The sequence below is a fragment of the Silene latifolia genome, chromosome 4 (assembly GCF_048544455.1).
Source record: "Silene latifolia isolate original U9 population chromosome 4, ASM4854445v1, whole genome shotgun sequence".
Taxonomy (NCBI): domain Eukaryota; kingdom Viridiplantae; phylum Streptophyta; class Magnoliopsida; order Caryophyllales; family Caryophyllaceae; genus Silene; species Silene latifolia.
This window is the reverse complement of record NC_133529.1, coordinates 12448927-12467884: the sequence shown is the minus strand read 5'-3', so window position 1 is coordinate 12467884 and position 18958 is coordinate 12448927. Positions and strand designations below refer to the sequence as shown.

Sequence of the window (18958 nt, the reverse complement as noted above, 5' to 3'; positions counted from 1 at the left end):
TCTCCTTTGTATGATATGGGTGGCAACTTTAGCTTAGTCGGCACCGGGACCTCTAGGACATAGGCATCGAGGGGTCGTCGACCACGTGTCGAATGACACGCGGCGATCGGCTCCTCATATCCTTAGTCCGGCTCCTCTCCCCGTGGCGGGAAGGGCTTCTTCTCCGACTACGGTGAGTCGGGCTTCTTCTCCGACTCGGTGAGTCGGACTTCTTCGCTCCTCTGGGGGCGGGCCTCGTCGGTCTTTGCGGCGGCGACGCTGTCCTCCCGCGAGTGCGAGAAGGACTCGGTCTACCACTAGCGCTCTGGGCTCCCCTGCGTCTTGACGGGTCGACTTCCTCCAATGCTTCGTTCAAGTTTCTCGGAGTCACATTTTGGGCCCTGGTCTTCTGTGCGGGTGCCGCCGCTCTTGTCGTTGTGACAGTGTGAGTCGGCGTGCCACCCATTAGGTCCAGGAGTAGCCGGCTTATTGCATCAACCACATGTCCCATGATGGTGACTTGGTCGTGAAGCGTGGCGTATCTGGTATTATTGGCATCCGTCGCCGGTTGAATTACTCGGCCGGTGGAGGGTCGCACAACCCCAATTGTGGACGGTATCATCTTGGCGAGTCGGTTTAAATCGATCCACAATTGCTTCTGGCTGTTTTGACATCTTCTTAGCTTGTTGGGTGGGTTTTGTTTTTTTTTTTTTTTTGTAAGGGATTTGACTAGCTTCTAGTATCTGTTTTCCCCACAGACGGCGCCAATTGTTCCGGGTGTAATTCCGAAGCAGTTATTTGTTACCACTCGTGGCTTGTAGAATGACGTCTTTGATTGAATCCTTCTTTCGGCCTCTCCTGAAACAATAAACAAACTGAGGGCTCGGCTTTGCACCGAGCGTACTCACTCCGACGCTCAAGTCAGTGAACTTAAAGAGATAAGTTATGTGTTACTTGGCGAAGTATATGTTGTAGAGAGATAAGGAAGATATTACCAGATTATGAGGTGTTTAGGTTAAATTCCGGATCCTTTCCTCAATAAGGGTTGAGGAGTATTTATAGACTTTCACCTTTTGTCACGTAGTGGCCAAGTGGCTAGCAGGTGGAAAGACTGATCTACCCTCGGCCGAGGGGACCCATGGCAGGCCGGCGGGCCCTGTTGACTCGCCGCCGAGGGGTCTTGGATATGAGTACGCGGATATGTGCCCCGGCTGGCAAGTCGCCGTGGCCCGGGACATAGGTGACAGGCCGACAGGTTGCGTCGGTGAGGCTGTCTAACTCGTTGACTTGCTGTGGATATCTTTGACCTTGCTCAATATGTTGGCTTGGTCAGCGGGTGCAGAATATGCCCCATCACAAGTCATACTTTTCTTGAGTTGATGGTAAAAAAAAGTAGCTTAAATGTACCTTATACTTTCTATTGGAATGTAACAATTTAAAATACAGTTAATCAACAAAAAAATAAATGAAAAAATACCTAAAATATGAGTGTATATATGAGAAATACATATTTTTAATTCTAGTCAATCGTAAAGTTCTTATCGGTTCAAATATATTCGGGTTAAGGTATTATTCGAGTATTATTGAATTCGGTTCAATTTGGATTGATTTGGGTTCGGATACTATTCAGTTTACTCATATCGGGTGTTCGGTCGGCTATCAATTCAGATGTTTTTGACTGGTTTTTCGGGTTTGGTTTTATTTTGTCGAGTCTAAATTTTGCAAGCATTTTGACTGAGTTTGGTATTTCACGTTGTGTCGTTATTAAGTTATTAAAAGATAGTATAACAATCAGTAATTCAGTATGTCCTAATAAATGTTAGGGGAGGATCGGATCGGTCAGGTCATTAGATTACCGGTCAAATTTGGATCATCTATTTGATGGAGATTAATTATGAGTTGGAACATTCGTTCAGTTAATATTAACAGGTCTAGAGCCCAACGAGATCACAACGAGTAAGGGTATTAAAGTTATTATTTTTAAGAATATATAATGTGATATTGCGAGATTTAAGGTTTTTTTTAGGATTATTTTCCAAATTATTTGTTGTTTTAGTGCCCACTTGAAACTATTTTTGGTAATGGTCCACATAGTCCTAGGCAAATTTTGATTAAATTTTCTTCTGACAAATATCAAAGACGCTATTTAAAATAGCAACTTTTTTTTTTTTTGGTGCTAAAGAGGGGCAAAGCCCCGAATACAAATAAAAGACTAACTAGCAACTAAACGGGGTATAGCTACCCCTAAGATATCTTCCCGGATAATTGTGCGAAGCCCTTCCGGTGGATGATCAATATAATGCACATTAGTGCTCTTTCCGACTCCCTCATTCGCGAGCCAATCAGCTGCTCTATTGGCCTCTCGGAATACATGATCCATCTTGACGGTCCACCCTTCTAGCTTAATCAGATTGATGCACTGTTGAACTATTGGGCGCAGACTATTGCTTAGCAGTTGCTCGTCATGAACGAAACTCACGCACTGCTTATTGTCCATGTGAACCAATAGTTTTCGAATTCCCATGCTCCGAGCTCGTTCTAACCCAACCACTAAGGCACGCATCTCCGCCCTCATGGAACTACATATCCCGCATGAAAACAGGAAAGCACTAACAAAGTTTCCGGTTTCATCTCGAATGATGCCTCCACAACCAGCGGGGCCAGGGTTCCCTTTTGAAGCTCCATCCGTATTTAAAATAAACCAGCCGTGCGGAGGTGGATTCCACCTTATAAACCTCTCCTCATGAAGAGTCCCAGGGGTCGGTATGAAGATAGAAAAAGGGTCGAAGGCTCGCTTCGTGGTATCAAATTGCTGTCTGAGGAATCGAATTGGGTCAGTCGGATTTTCGTCTGATCTTCCGAATGTAACATTGTTACGCCGCCGCCATATCAACCAACATGTAATGGCGAATTTTAATGACCAATCATGTGTAGCGAATGGTATCTCATTGCTTGCATTCTTAGAAATCCATTGTTTAAAGGGCATTGTAAAAAAGGACGGGACAGCAGAACACTCACCAAGTAACTCCAGAGGTCCCTCGAGTATGGGCATTGCCTAAGCATATGGTCCGTGGACTCTTCGATCCCTTGGCATCTTGGGCAAGCAGGGTCGTCATGGATGCCTCTCCGAACCCGGTTATAATTAGTCATCAGTCTACTATGAGCGGCGAGCCAAATAAACATCTGAATTCTTTGTTGTACCGGTAGTTTCCAAATGACATGCCACGCCATGGGCTCCTCCTCCGGATTGATATCAGCCGTTTTAATCAGGGAAAGGGCTGACTTGATCGAAAATTTTCCACTAGACGATGCATTCCAGTAGAGCGAATCTTCGACGTCAGGTTCCGGAGATAAATAATACGCTGCTATTTTGAGAAGATCATCTCGTGAAAGATAATTAGAAAAGGATTCCCACTTCCATCCCGTGTTTTCGTCCCACATTTCTGCAACTGTTGCTCCTAGGATGGTTTCGGGGATAGGCATAGTTGCTCTATCTGATAGGCAGCCGGAGTCCACCCACGAGTGGTCCCAAAAAAGTGTTTTCCTGCCATTTCCCACGGCTACTGTGCTGCCTTTATTAATTATTTGTGCTTGCGAGGTAATGCCGGCCCAAACGTTGGACATATTCGGTTTGGGTTGGAACATGTCAACATCGCACCGGCCATTACAATACTTTGCTCGTATAATTCGAGCCCATAAGGTTCGAGGTTCTGACAAAACTCTCCACCCAAATTTAGTAAGGAATGCTGCGTTTGATTGTCTAGTGGAACGGATGCCAAGACCTCCCAACGATTTCGGTCGCTGAACCGTATCCCAAGATAGCAGGTGTATTTTCCTTTGTTGCTCATTAACACCCCACAGAAATCGCCTGGTTGTTCGATCAAGAGAGTCGCAAACCGATCGAGGTATTTTCGTCGTTTGCATACTAAAGTTTGCGAGAGTAGAGAGTGTAGATTGTACAAGAGTGCTCCTCCCTGCTAAGGATAAGTACTTCGTTTGCCAGCCCGCCAATTTCCTACTAGCTTTTTCCTCGAGATACGCGAATGTATTCCTAGTCACTCGTCCATTAATGGTTGGCATTCCTAAGTAAGTTCCCAAGTCGTTTGTTGACTCAAACCCGAGGATGTTTTCGATAGTTGTTCTGTCCGCGACAATCGTATTACCAGAGAAAAATATTTTTGACTTCGAAATACTCACTTTCTCTCCCGATGCTTGACAGAAATTATCTAGCACGTATTTTATCACGTATGCTTGGTCCGTCCTAGCCTCCGCAAAAAGGACCATGTCATCCGCGAAGAAAAGGTTAGGAATCGCAGGTCCATTTTTGCATATAGGAAGTGGAATCCAATCCTGATTCCTTACCCGGACATCGATCGCTTGTTGTAGCTTCTCAAGACACATCACAAATAAATAAGAAGACAAAGGGTCCCCTTGTCGAACTCCTCTTGTGGGTTTAAACGACTCTGTAGGCTCGCCATTCCATAAAATTTGCATAGTCGTAGATGTTACACACTCCATTACGGTATCAACCATAATAACCGGGAAATGCATGTCTTTTAGAGTGTCTTCGATAAAGCTCCATTTGAGTCTATCATAGGCCTTTTCTAAATCTATTTTAATAGCCATATACCCTGTCTTTCCTTTTTTCCTCCGCATAGTATGTATCGCTTCTTGAAAGATTACAATGTTGTCCGTTATTTGTCGTCCCGGGACAAAGCCACTTTGATTTTCAGAAATCAGCCATGGGAGAACCTTTTTGATCCGATTTGCTATAGTTTTGCTTATAATTTTATAAGCTACATTACATAAGCTAATGGGCCGAAATTGTGATATGTGCTCTGGTGCTGTTACTTTGGGAATCAACACGATATTGGTATCATTCAACCCGGCTGGAATACCTTTCCCTTCTAAAGCCTTCAACACCATTGAATACACATCTTGCTTGATAATGGACCACTGCTTTTGGTAGAAGAGGGCCTGAAACCCATCGGGACCGGGGGCTTTCAAGGACCCCATATGGAGAATAACATTATCTATTTCTGCCGCGGAGTATTCTTTATTTAGCCAATCCCGCTACTCGATGTTGAATTCCTGAAACAAGTCGTATGGGATATCTATATCTTCCGTTGTTTGTGTGTGATCAGTGTATAGCTTTTTATAGTAATCAATGACGAGCTGTTTAACATCCTCTCTGTTTTCTACCCATATGCCTTCATCATTCTTTAACGAGTTTATACGATTTCGCCATCGACGAATTAGTGTACTGACCTGAAAATAAGAGGTATTCCGGTCTCCGTCTTTAATGAAATTCACACGGGATTTTTGATACCAGAGAATCTCCTCGCGCTCAAGGATTTCATCGAGTTCTTTTCTCAGTTTCGCCTCCAATTTGATTAGATGCCCTTGTCGTCCTTGAGAGAGTTCACGTTGACACCCTCCTATACGAGCCATTAGCTCTCTTTTTTTCCTAAAAATATTACCAAACACCGTTTCATTCCAATGTTGTAATTTTTCTGATAAATCTGACAATTGAGACACCAAGTTATTGTTGGTCTCCCAGTTCGACGCAATAAATTCCGAAAAATTTTCATGTGTCATCCAAGCAGCTTGAAACCGGAAGGGTCGTTGAACAGAATTTAAAGGCGCAAATCCGTTTGGCGATATGAGTAGAGGACAATGGTCTGATTGGATTGCTGGAAGATGGCGTACACTGGCGTCACTAAACATCAAACTCCATTCGCTGTTGCATAAGGCTCTGTCAAGTCGGGCACTTTGGCGGGTCGCTTCCGACTTTCCTCTGGCCCATGTGTGAGCTGGTCCAGAAAACTCTACTTCAATTAATTGACAGCTCTCAATCCAATTATTAAAAAGGTTGCATCTACGAGCCATATCCTGATCTCCTCCGTGACGTTCTGCTAATGATCGTGTCTCGTTAAAGTCACTCGCTAAAAGCCACGGATGATTGTTAATTCGTGCATACTGCTCTAATTTAGTCCATAATTCAACACGATTACTTGGATTAGGACTGGCATATACAGCAGAAAAAAACCACGGCATCTCTCCATTGCGTGAGACTTCGATTGTGATATATTGGGAATGCTCTTTTACTGGTTTAACTGTTACAAACTCCGATTTCCAGTAAAGCCAAATACCTCCGCTAAAACCATTAGCATCCACTCGAGAATGCCCTATGTAGCCTAGAATTTTTTGTATCTTAATCGCATGGACGCCGTCCATATGTGTCTCCACCAGAGCAATTATTGAAGGTTTATACGTCCTAACTATCTCTTTGAGGGCGTTTATTTTGTTCTTATTACCGGTCCCCTGTACATTCCATACCATACATGTAATTGGGGACAGATTTCTTGATAAGGCAGGGATTCTATCTGACATATTAAAAGGGGCGAAAGATAAATGTGTTAGATACGATCGACTTACTAGCGATAGAACTTGATTAATGTTCCATGGTATCGCCATCTCCATCTGGAGAATTGATGAGTCCTCCTGGGCTGAGCTGAACGTTACCTCCATCACTGGGCTCTCCGGTACCATCACCCCCATATAGGGTGCGAGGGTCTCCTTCCATACCGACCTCGATATTGTTTGTGTGGGAGGTATCATTTCGAACTGTGGTAATTGGGGTAGGTATCGTGGTTGTGGTAGCTTGTGCTGTAAATACGATATGTGAGGGTCCATGGTGATTGACTAGCAGAGAAACAGGGGCAGTAGATTCGTTATTAGAAGAAACAGGGGAGTTATTATTGATAGAGGTAGGGTTGGATTGAGTGGTAGAATTAGGTGCGTTTGTGATATCTTGTAAAATTATACGATTATTATTTCTGGAAGTAATATTCTTAATATTGGAAAGATTATTTGATGGCTTAGAGGATGATTTGGTGGCGCGTATCATGGGTCGTGATTGAGAAATTAGCTTATTGGTTTGCTTATTAAAGGAAAGGATTTTTTGGTTAATAATGGAATTATCTCCCGAATCTTTTTTGGAGGAAAGTTGCATATTGTTTGTGTTTGAATTAGGAAATATTGTCTCAGAATTATTTTCTGAATTATTCAGAATTCCGAATCTAGAGCCTTTATTCACTGGACCGTTTGCAAAGTTGAAAACCGGTCTGGTGGTCGTACTTTGGCCGGATGTTTGCACCTGTTTGCCTTGTGCCTGAACAGATTTCTTCCGTTGTGGTTTGGACACCATCATCCAATTTCCAAAGTCGTCTTTTTCTTCTGGCCTGAGACCTGTCTCTAAGGAATTTGGATTTGTAACATTCTCCGAACTGTTTAGATGCTCTGTTCCGAGTATACGATCCTCCTCTGATAACTCATGGCCTTTGATGTGACATTAAATAGCAACTTTGATGTGTAAGACACATACATCTAAATTAATTAATACGAAGTAACATTAAAGAAAGTTGAACAACGGACAATTGGGGGTGGTGTAGTGGTTGGTAGGCTTCCCTTTAAATCTGGAGCTAACGAGTTCGGGACCGGCATGATCCTTGTTGCAATTTTCAAGGGTTTGAACCCTAGATCTCCCCAATTCAAATCTACAAACAACGGAAAAAAATGATGGCGTGAACTCATTTGCGAAAAATAATAGTTTCAAATGATCACTAAAATAACAAATAGTTTTTCGAAATAACCTAAAAAAACCGAGGTTTCTAGCTTGGTATCTCTTGTTAGACTACATTTCATCTCCAGATTCTTCACCGTTGATTTTGAACTTAGCTGAATTACTAACACATACATAAGTAGAGTTGAAAAGAACTGATATAACTAAACTAAAATTAAGTTAAAAAAAATGAATATATGTAATTAATAAATAAATTAGCTAGAACCTATGTTGTTACCTTCATCATAAGGAGTAATTTCTATTTAAATCGATTTTATTATTACCACGAATATTTTTTTTTTGGTCTAAACCATCCGGTAATCCGAACCACATTGGGCCGACTAATCCGGATTTCGGGGCGTGTCCAAGGATTACGGTATTTAAACCCCTCCCAATCGCAGTTGTGGGGGATCGATCCATGACTCCTCTACCAAGCCTCATGTTGCACGTAAATGCTACTACGCTGTGGCAACCAACGATTGGTATTATTACAACGAATATTAATGCATGAGTTAAATAAGAATCAATTTGCTAAATAAGTACATACTATATCTTCTCGATCAGGTCCATGAGCAATGTATCATGTTCTTAAGATAATAGAATGGACCACATTTTTAACATAGAGATGATAGATAAATTTTTCATGGACTTTCATGATTGGTGAACTTTAATCAATATCATTTTCTTAAGAAAAAGTTGTGGCCATATGTGATTGAATTTTGGGTTGCTTTATATATTGGGAGTATTCTTCTGAAGTATTGATTACTGCTCGTATTTGACATGGCCCTTCCTTTGTATAGGTTATCCTTGTGGTCTGTGGAGCTGTAGGGCAGCTCTATTAAAAAAAACTATTAAGTTATTCTCATCTAGCTTTGATTATACCATAAATTTTATGTTACCCTAAAGATGGGAGGGGACCTTGTTGGGTTGTGCTTCGTACCATAAATTTTATGTTAGGAGAAGAAAATGGCATGGCTCAAAAACGAGAAAGTGGGATTCGTGTGATGTCGGTGAAATGGAAATGGCGGCCCACGCACCACCGCGTGCCATGTCGTGCTGAAACAATTTCTACACTTTAGGCTTATTTCTTTGTATTTTGAGCATGTTAAAGTGTGTCATACCCATAGGTGGTTCGTGTCATGCGGCATTATCTTTTTTTTTTTCTCAAACTTCAGCCCAGGCACGACCCATGGTATGTCGTGCCGTATTAGATTGTGCAAACCCCATGTCGTGTTAAAATGAGTCATGCTGGGTCATGGTGGAGTATGTCAATCCAACAACCCGTATGCCTAATTCTATCTTTATGTTACCAAAATTATATATTACTCGATTACACAATGGCATTATTTATTTATTTATTTATTTAAAATTGTTACGCCATCTAATGGTGTAGACGTGTAGTGCATTACATCACTCATTAGTTGCATATACTCTAGTTTGATACTCGAGATCATCTCATTGTCTCTTGCATTCGATTAGACGAAGAATTTTAGACCACCTACTTGAGCACCATATGACAAGCCACCATTTGAGTTGTCTCTTTCCTGTTTTTGTACTGGTTTAACGAGCAAACATGCATTACACATTTCCTAAGATCTATAATTCTATAATCGACATCTCTCGAACCTATGGAATGAACCTGATGTAGCCACTAAGGAAGTCAGGATTTATAGTTAAGACGAAAAATTACAGCGAAAGCAAATGAATAATGTCGTAAACTAACTCGACATTTTCCCGAAAACTTAACTGTTGTGCGGAAGCGTGAATATCTTTTGTTGGGTCTCTGTTGCATCTGTGTCCATTGCTCCATAATAGTACGATATTGTCCGCTTTGAGCCAAGCCCTCACGGATTTACTCTTGGGCTCTTTCCCAAAAAGTCTCGTACTGTTATATTTTGTCACACTTATTATAAGGATATCTTCCCTCTTCACACTACCGACGTGAAACATGAGTTTGCACCCTAACATTAACTAAACATATTGAAGTCTTCTTTTTCCACTGGGGTCGAACGTTTCTGTTAGCCACCCCTAACTCCACCACTGAATGTAACCATAACAATGTTGATTTTATAGTCCAACCCTTCTACATGCCTAATTGCCTAAACAATACATGCCTCAATTAAGAATTTTGGAAAATCAAGATGCAGTACAAGATTATGAAAGTATAGAAATAATATTGGTGGCTTTGCATAATGCAGCGTGACCAGTAATAAATTGGTCCATGCTGCGTGAAATTCCACTTGGAGTTGGTGGCTCAAACGTCCCCTTCTACGCCCATTAGTTTACCCCTTTTGGCTTTTATGAACAGCATTACAATTTACATAGTCCTTTTAACGGCATTACAGTTTTCATCATTTTTTTTTTTAAATATGACTTTTAGCGCGAAAGTGTTAATTGAGCCCCATTATTTTGCCTGATTGTGAAATTAAACCCCTTAAGTTTAGAATGTAGTGATTAGGCCCCATAAATTATATAAAAGGTGAAATTAAACCCCTTACCCAAAATCTCATAAAAATTCAATATATCATATATAAAAAGTGAAATTGATTATACTTGTTACAAAATAGAGAATCAAAATTCAAAAAAAAAAAAAAAAATTAACAAATGAAATCATAATCTAAAATGAATTAACATCAATTAGAGGAGATTTTAAATAATTTTATTAAAAAAATATATTTGAATTTTATAAAATAACTAAATAATTTCCTAAAACTGTTAACCATTATATGTGCCATATTTTAGTTGTCTAATGGTTTCTATTGTAGCAAAGAAACGTTTTAATAAAAACTGTTTTTTCTCAAAAAATATAAAATAAAATAATTTTTTTTCATTTTTTTAGAATCTAAAAACATAATTCTATTTACATTTAAAAAATTCGCTCTTTTTTTTTAAATAAAACATAACTAATTTCGGTTTTTACGATATAAAAAAATAAATTTCTCATGAGATTTTGATATGGGGCTTAATTTTACTTTTTGCAAAAGTTAATAAGGGGCTTAATCACCCCAAATTAAACATAATGGGTTGAAACTCATAATTAGACTAAGTTAAGGGGCTAATTTACTACTTTCGCGTAATACTATTACGTAATTAAGTAATTACTTACGTAAGGGGCTTAATCACCCCAAATTAAACTTAAGGGGTTGAAACTCACAATTAGGCTAAGTTAAGGGGCTAATTTACTACTTTTTTTTTTTTGCAAAATGTTAGTAATACTATTACGTAAGTAACTTATTACGATAAAAGTGGAAGGAAGGGAATATAAGTTACTTACCTAATAGTATTACTAACATTTTTGAATGTAGATGATTGACACACGCATTATTGCAAATCTGCGATACAAGATCAGTCGGCATGAGCTACATGCATTCATGCGAGCACGGGGGTGTGCTAATGACGTGCACAAATAGTTTAAACGAATATACAATAATACTGTAATTAAATCGACAAAAGATGTATTGCTAGATTCCTACACTACTTCATTTTTTAACGATTAGGGCCCTGTTTTTTTAGATTAAAATTGGTCGAACCGAACTAAATTGAACTAAATTGAACTTATAAGTAATAAAAAATTGAACCTAATATAACCGAACTAAATGAACTGAACCAATCTAAACTGAAATTAAGTCCAAAAAAAATAAAACCTAGATCGAATAATAAAATGAGATGCGATAATTAAACTTGGAATATGAGTTAGCTTCCACTAATTTACTTTACATCATAATTACATACAACTAAGCATCGAGATGCTACTTGATTATGAGTAAACAATGGCTTAACTTAAGCCCCATCCAACAGTCAAATGTGGTGGGCGCGCGATCACTTAACATGCAAATTAGCTGACATCAAATTTACACTTCACGTCACTAGTGACTCCATCCAGTGGTGGAGCTAGGGGGGCTAGTAGGGGCGGTCGCCCCCCTGGCGGATGAAATTTTCGAAATTTTTAGTTAAATTTTTCGAAATTTTTTCGGGGTGCCTTATAAAATTAGTCGTTCGCCCCCCCTAGAATTTTTCGCCCCCCCTAAGTTCAAATCCTGGCTCCGTCATTGACTCCATCACTCCAATCTCGAGTCTGCAATCAGTGGCGAAACTATAATTTATAATTACATTTGTTATTCACATGAGTGAAAATTCTAACAAAAATTAATTAGGACTCGGTAGTATAATATGGTAAACTATAAACATATTCGAAAATTTTATCTAAAATTTTCATTGTTTAGTGAGAACGGTCATCTTATTTGTTACACTTCACAGTCACTAAACTAGATAACAAGCTATATATAACACCCGTGCAAGTGTTTTAGGGTGTAAGATGAATAAGATTTTTTTTATATTATATTAGAGAGGATATTTTACGCAGTAAAATGATACTCCGTATTATACAACAATTATCGAGATCAGAGATGTTTGACTCTAATTTGTGTATTGACAATTATGATTGGCCAAGGTTAAGCTGGTTCGCCCTGTCCGGGCTGTCTCTTTTGGGACAGTTCTTAAGTCTATTGTCCTATCTCTTACTTGTATTATTCTTGTTTTGTCTTTATGATTCTTACAAGTTAGATCCCAAATGTTGTGGCCTCTATATCACCAACAATGACTATTGTTTTTATCCTTAATACTAGTGTTGATAAACTTCGTCATCACGACTTAAAACCAATATTTAATCCATACACATATAATAAGTACAAGCTATTAAATGAGTTGATTTCACACCGTAAAACTCATATAATTTACATCTAATCTCTTTTAAAATGAATATATCGTATATTTATTTTTAAAAACCTGCTTATATGGATAAGACAAATAACTTGTTCTTATTTAGACATTTTACTTATGTTTTATTTGACATACTTGACCCGTCCTATCAGTGGCGTTTTTGGCGGGGGTGCAAGGGGTTCATCTACACCCCTTTCCCGAAAAATAATTACAGTATTCTTTAGTAAAGGAGCACATTAGTTATGTGGGTCTAGTGGTTATCAATACTATTTCTTAGTTAGAGGTCATGAGTTCTATCCTTGAATTGAACAATTTTTATTTAATGTTATATATCATACATTTTGTCCAACTAAACAATATTTTTTTTTCATATAACTCGATATTTTCATTGTTAAAAAATTTTACGCACCTCTTTCATCAAATTCTAAAATCGCCTCTGCGTCCTATGAAACAAGAATTTGTGTATGATCTATGCACATGCCTATATTAATCGCGTTCTTAAGGAAATTAACATTATTAATATGACTTTTTTTTTTAATTTACTGCAATATACTTCCTTTGTTTCATTGAAATGTTTACGTTTACTTTTTGGACACTATTTATAAGTGAGAAGAATCTTCAATATAACTTCTAATGTATAACATAAAAGATAGTTATGTGAGATCTTGTTTAAATTTTCTTACCGATGAAGTATTAGATGGAACGGAGGAAATCAATACTATATATTAAATCCAGAAACCAAGGGACTTCAATGTAATTAAAAAAAGTTATACAAATTAATTATACTATATAGTTTTAAATCACTAGCACCATGTGATAGACCCGATTAAGGGATCTCAATGCAAATATTATATAGTTTGGGTTAAAATTAAATTAGATAGAAGCTTGGTAATTTTCCTAAATATTTGTAAGAGACTAAAACATGGTCAATTTTCTTAAAATAAAAAAAATTAATTAAGATAGTCAATTTCCTTAAAATAAAATAATTAATTAAGATGGTCAATTTCAAGGAGACTAAAAGAAAGAAGATGCTTGGTAATTTTCCTAAATATTTATAGAAGACTAGAAGATGGTCAATCTCCTTAAAATAAAATAATTAATTAGTATAAACATGCACACTTATTATGGTATTAATCATTATCATCATTAAAATTATATATTAAATTTAAAATCTATGCAATTTTATTAAACTTTACAGTTTATTGGATGTATAGAGATGTTAATTATTTAACATACAAAAATATAATATAAGTAGGTTATAAATAATTCAAGTTAGATTCCATAATATATAATATTGCACAATTCTTTCGCTTTGATTTAACGCATATATGTAATATATTTATATAAATATATAATCCTCTTAAAATTGCATGCCTAAGTAGTAAAAGTAATTTCGCCAGAAAAGAATTGTAGTAACATTGGATATAGTTATATGATAGTAATCACTCATTTGAATAGTAAAAGTAACAATATTATCAGCGAGATTAGTGAAAGTGGTAGAAACAACAACGAAAGTAACAATAATTACGGCGGGAGTAGTGAAATTATCAATATTAATGCGGCAGTAATGGCAATAACAATAATTACGGCGGGAGTAGTGAAAGTAACAATGATTACGGGAAAGTAGTGAAATGTTATTACTATTGTTTCATTAATAAGAGTAAAATATTAATAGCGGGAGTAGTGGATTTATCTCAAAATTTATTTCATCGTAATTTTAGGATATGTCATTGAAAAATGTATTATTGATAAATTTATGGGTTATGCAACTTTAAGGAATTTTATTTAATGAAAACAAAAATTAATGGTAAGTAGAGGTAGCCCGGGCGAAGCCGGACATCAATACTAGTATTAGATTATTTTAGAAGAATAAATTATATTTAGTAATGAATATCTATATATGTGAGTATATCATACTAACATATATAAAAATTCATTACTAAATATAGTGTATTATGATAATAATTTATATTTAGTAATGAATATTTTATATATGTTAGTATATCATAATTTATTCTCTAACTTAATCAGCAAAGTTTTAGTGCAAATGTTAGGTAGAAACATGTAAAGATTGATGTACTTAAAATAGCTAGCATTCATATTTGACACATTCTTTTGACACTTAATCAAACCCCACATTTATTTATCTTAAGATTATTCCCCTATCTTCTACTAATTTTTTTGTGCAAACCCCATAATTGCTTAGTTGCTTACCATTTTAAATAATATCCATTTAGTTTTTTTTTTTTTGGACTGTAATTTGCGAAAGCAGAGATAAAGCAAAATGACTCAATAAACTACTAGCTGCACTTCTTTTTTATTATGAAATATCAGTTATTCAATGCACTTCTCGACACAATTTACGTGTAAACACTAGGATAATGTTGTTATCGTCATGGGATTGTAATGTGTAGGGCATGGATTGAGTACACCCTAGACTTTCCTTGTAAGCAATACTATCAATCAAGGCTTTCCCTTTAGGGTATCTTCAAATCTTATATATTTGTTCATTTCAAAGTTAAGAGTAGGTCCAAACTCTATTGTTTTTTGTATATAATAATATTCCTATATTTTCATTTATTTTCTAGACTCTATACTTTGACTAAAAATTCTGATATATTAAGGAATCTCAACAGCCATATATATCCATGATAGTAAAGAATAATAATCACATCAATATGGCATGGCAAGTAATATGGGTAGTTTTTTTGGGAATTTCACTATCTTTTGTCTTAACTCAATCTGCTCCTCAAAGTGCTCTTGTTACACAACTTCCTGGCTTTGATGGCACATTTCCCTCCAAGCATTATTCAGGGTATGTTTTCATGTTTATAATTTGTTTCGGAATTTCACACAAGGGTAAGTCTGCATACGTCTGAACTTTAACCATGTTGGGATTGATGCAACTTATATTAGTATTGTTTTACTCTGACCGACTGACCATGTTAAGATTCATGCAACTTATATTATTGTTTTAGTTTTCCTACATAAAGTAGTATTGCCTTGGTAATGTTATTGAGTTAATGACCATATACTACAAGTAATAGTTTTGTGCTTTTTCCAACAAAATTTCTAAAACACATTTTTGTGTCTTGGTTTGATACTTGATTTGAGTTGCTATCATAGGACCATAGGGGTATGGTTGCGTACATCTGACCCCCTTACCTGATAATTTGCGTGAGCCATTGAGGCACAGGGGTAATGTTGTCGGTTTAATACTTGATTTGAGCAATTGAGATGCATTTCAGAAATTTTCATCATGCCAAATTTCTGAACTTTAGTAGTGTTTTAAGTTATTGACAAGTTGACAACCTTATCTATGAAGTTTTTTTTTTAAAAGTCAATTATTTTTATCTCTGATAATTTTTATATTATTATTATTGAAGGTATGTCACACTTGATGAAAGCCATGGGAAGAAATTGTTCTACTACTTTGTTGAATCAGAGAGAAATCCAAGAACAGACCCTGTTGTTCTCTGGCTTAATGGAGGACCCGGATGCTCGAGTTTTGATGGCTTCATCTATGAGCATGGCAAGTCTTCCAAATTATTCAGCTTTTTTTACAATAGTTTATTATAAGACGTTTTTTCACGAGACTTGCTGAAATCAGACACTTTTATATATCTGTCTCACTGCAAAAAACATTAACAGATGCTTATCGTGCTGTTAATTTAAGGTAATTTATTATAAGACGGTTTTTCATGAGACTTACTGCAAATATACCGTGTTGGCCGCACCCTTGTCCTTTCGGTCCTAAGACTTTGTTCCAATTTCTTAAGGATGATTTGTGTACTTACATTCTTCAGGTCCCTTTAATTTTGAGGCTGCGACGTCAAAAGAAGGCTTGCCAAAGCTACATCTGAATCCATACAGCTGGTCCAAGGTGTTATAGAATAATCAGTTTCGACATGATTTGACTGCTTAATCATGTTTATGGACTAAGGTTAATCTGTCTTAACACGCTTTCAGGTTTCGAATATGATTTACTTGGATTCTCCCGCTGGAGTTGGATACTCTTACTCCAAAAATACAAGTGATTACTCAACTGGAGACTTGAAGACTGCTGCTGATACTCACACTTTCTTACTTAAGGTTGTGTTTTCGCAGCACTACTGAGTTCTGACAGTGTTCTTATTAGAGTCTGTCGGTTCATACTTACTGTTTGTTCCGATATTGTATTGCAGTGGTTTAATATCTATAAAGAGTTTGCTGTAAACTCATTTTTCATTGTCGGGGAGTCATATGCTGGGATATATGTGCCAACCCTTGCTTCTGAAGTTGTGAAAGGTACTGTATCTCTTCGGGTGATTTGTTAAACGCGTCATTCTCATGTAATTGGTTTCGAGTGGAGTCAGACTGCATAATAATGCTAACAAAGGAACGATATCCCTGATATTACAGGACTTGATGCTGGTCTAAAGCCGGTTATCAATTTCAAGGTACATGTCCAACACCGACAGTATTCTTTGTAAAAGACGCTTTTCTATGCCAAACTAATGTCTGACTGTCTTAAAATTACAGGGTTATATGGTAGGAAATGGAGTTACCGATGAGATAATTGATGGGAATGCTCTGGTACCGTTTGCCCATGGTATGGGCTTAATTTCTGAAGATCTATACAATGTAAGCGCTCCCGTCAGTCTGTAAGTTTATAACATTCTTAGGCTAAGTGTATAATAAGATCTCGTCTTTTTCAGAACGTCAGTAAGCTCTGTCAAGGAAACTACTATAATCCGACCTCTCAGGATTGTCAAACCTTGCTCTCGAAAGTTGATGAGGTAATTCATACTGCTTAACTTTTTTTCAGAAAACTAACTATATACAGGATTGAATATTGATTCATTTGATTAATGGCAGGATGTTGATGGGTTGAATATATACGACATTTTGGAGCCGTGTTACCATGATTCCGGCTCAAAAGAGAAGAAGCATAATAATCTAAAGTTACCAATAAGTTTCAGGAAACTAGGAGAAACTAACAAGCCACTTCCTGTGAGGAAAAGAATATTTGGTCGTGCGTGGCCTATGAGGGCTCCTGTTAGAGACGGGATTGTTCCTACTTGGCCTGAGCTTGCCAACAGCTTAACTGTTCCTTGCATTGTAAGTTATAGAAATCTTGTGTTTCGTGTGAATTTGCTACCAATCAGACACTGATTACAGTGTGCATCTATGCATTTCGGAAATATTTCAGGATGATGAAGTTGCAACTTCTTGGTTGAACAATGCCGCTGTAAGAAAAGCACTTCATGCGGACGAGGTAGCATTAGTATTTCTTTTACTGAAAGCGAAGCAATAATTACAGTTTAAGGCTAACGGGTTTCAACCTAGGTCATGAGTACAACCACTTAATGACTTTACCGGTTAACCTAACTGACGTGTACAGACTGTACACATCGTCTCCTATGTAGTCATGCTTGTTTTTCTGAAGTCGAGTTTTCATTGTTTTTGTGATGCACCAGCAAAGTGTAGCCGGGCCCTGGGAGCTGTGTACAGGAAGGATTTCCTTCAACCATGATGCTGGAAGCATGATACCGTACCACAAATCCCTGACTTCTCGAGGTTACCGAGCCCTCATTTATAGGTAAACCAAGTCACCAATAAACTTAAACACATTTGACAGCTAATTTATTTGCTAACACTGGACAAAAATATGACAGTGGAGACCATGATATGTGTGTTCCCTACACTGGAAGCGAGGCGTGGACAAAATCCATCGGCTACAAAGTAGCAGATGAGTGGAGACCATGGTCACTTGATGGACAAGTTTCCGGGTATGTCTTAGTGTGTATATCCACAAGGGCGGCTTTAATGCTAACCGGTTTTGGACCAAGGTCATGAGTATCGCCACTTAATGACTTATTTTCGTACTGTTTTTCGCTGCAGATTTACACAGGGTTATGAAAAAAATCTCACATTCCTTACAGTAAAGGTTAGAACAACATTTAGTCTGTTTCGAGTTAACTGCACCAGAATTTGTTGAAAATAATTCAGAAATTGTATTAATATTTTTATAAATATATGTTGTTGATGCAGGGGGCAGGGCATACAGTTCCTGAATACAAACCACAAGAAGCACTGTACTTCTATAGCCAGTTTCTAGCAGGGAAGCCAGTTTGAAAAGGCTTTTCTTTTTCGTTTTCTCGAAATGTAAATAAAACATGAACAATTATTCATCTGATTAATAAACTCTGAAATGAATTGCTTCATTTTGTTTCCAATTTTCCATGGATCAGATATTCTCTACTGCTTTAGGCTCTGTTTGCTAAAACGACCTGAAAAGATAGCTGAAACCTGAAAAGCTACCTGAAAACTGAAAAACTACCTGAAACCTGAAAAAGTAACTGATAAGGTAACTGAAAATTAAGAGTTGATAAGGCGACTGATTATATAAAAAATTGTTTGGCAAACTAACTGAAAAGGTAGCTTATTTTGGTAAAATGACGTAAAAGCATATAATAATTATTTAATACTCCCTCCAATTTTCTTATATCTTCCCCTTTCTTTTGGGCACAAAAATTAAGAAAGGGGAAGAAAGAAGGAACAAAGTAGAATAAAGTATTGTAAGTTGTGAAATTTATAGGGGAGAGAAAATAATAAAGAATGAATAATGAATAAATAATAGATAAAGTAATGGGA

At 37.2% G+C, this 18958-nt stretch overlaps 2 protein-coding genes across 2 annotated transcripts; one reads left to right on the top strand and one right to left on the bottom strand.

Annotated features, from left to right (window-relative positions):
- Positions 1-5052: 5052 nt before the first annotated feature.
- LOC141651074 (uncharacterized) lies at positions 5053-6540 on the bottom strand. Its single transcript, XM_074458799.1, has 2 exons — positions 6418-6540; positions 5053-6303 (listed from the first exon to the last, which is right to left on the bottom strand). Exons 1-2 carry the CDS (start codon positions 6538-6540, stop codon positions 5053-5055), a joined length of 1374 nt encoding a protein of 457 aa, XP_074314900.1.
- Positions 6541-14446: 7906 nt separating this feature from the next.
- On the top strand, positions 14447-18540 carry LOC141652965 (serine carboxypeptidase 1-like). Its single transcript, XM_074460592.1, has 15 exons — positions 14447-14558; positions 14627-15137; positions 15709-15854; positions 16129-16205; positions 16292-16414; positions 16507-16609; positions 16724-16761; positions 16844-16945; positions 17020-17100; positions 17180-17422; positions 17514-17579; positions 17782-17903; positions 17980-18093; positions 18206-18251; positions 18356-18540. Exons 2-15 carry the CDS (start codon positions 14971-14973, stop codon positions 18437-18439), a joined length of 1512 nt encoding a protein of 503 aa, XP_074316693.1. The 5' UTR covers positions 14447-14558; positions 14627-14970; the 3' UTR covers positions 18440-18540.
- The last annotated feature ends 418 nt before the right edge of the window (positions 18541-18958 follow it).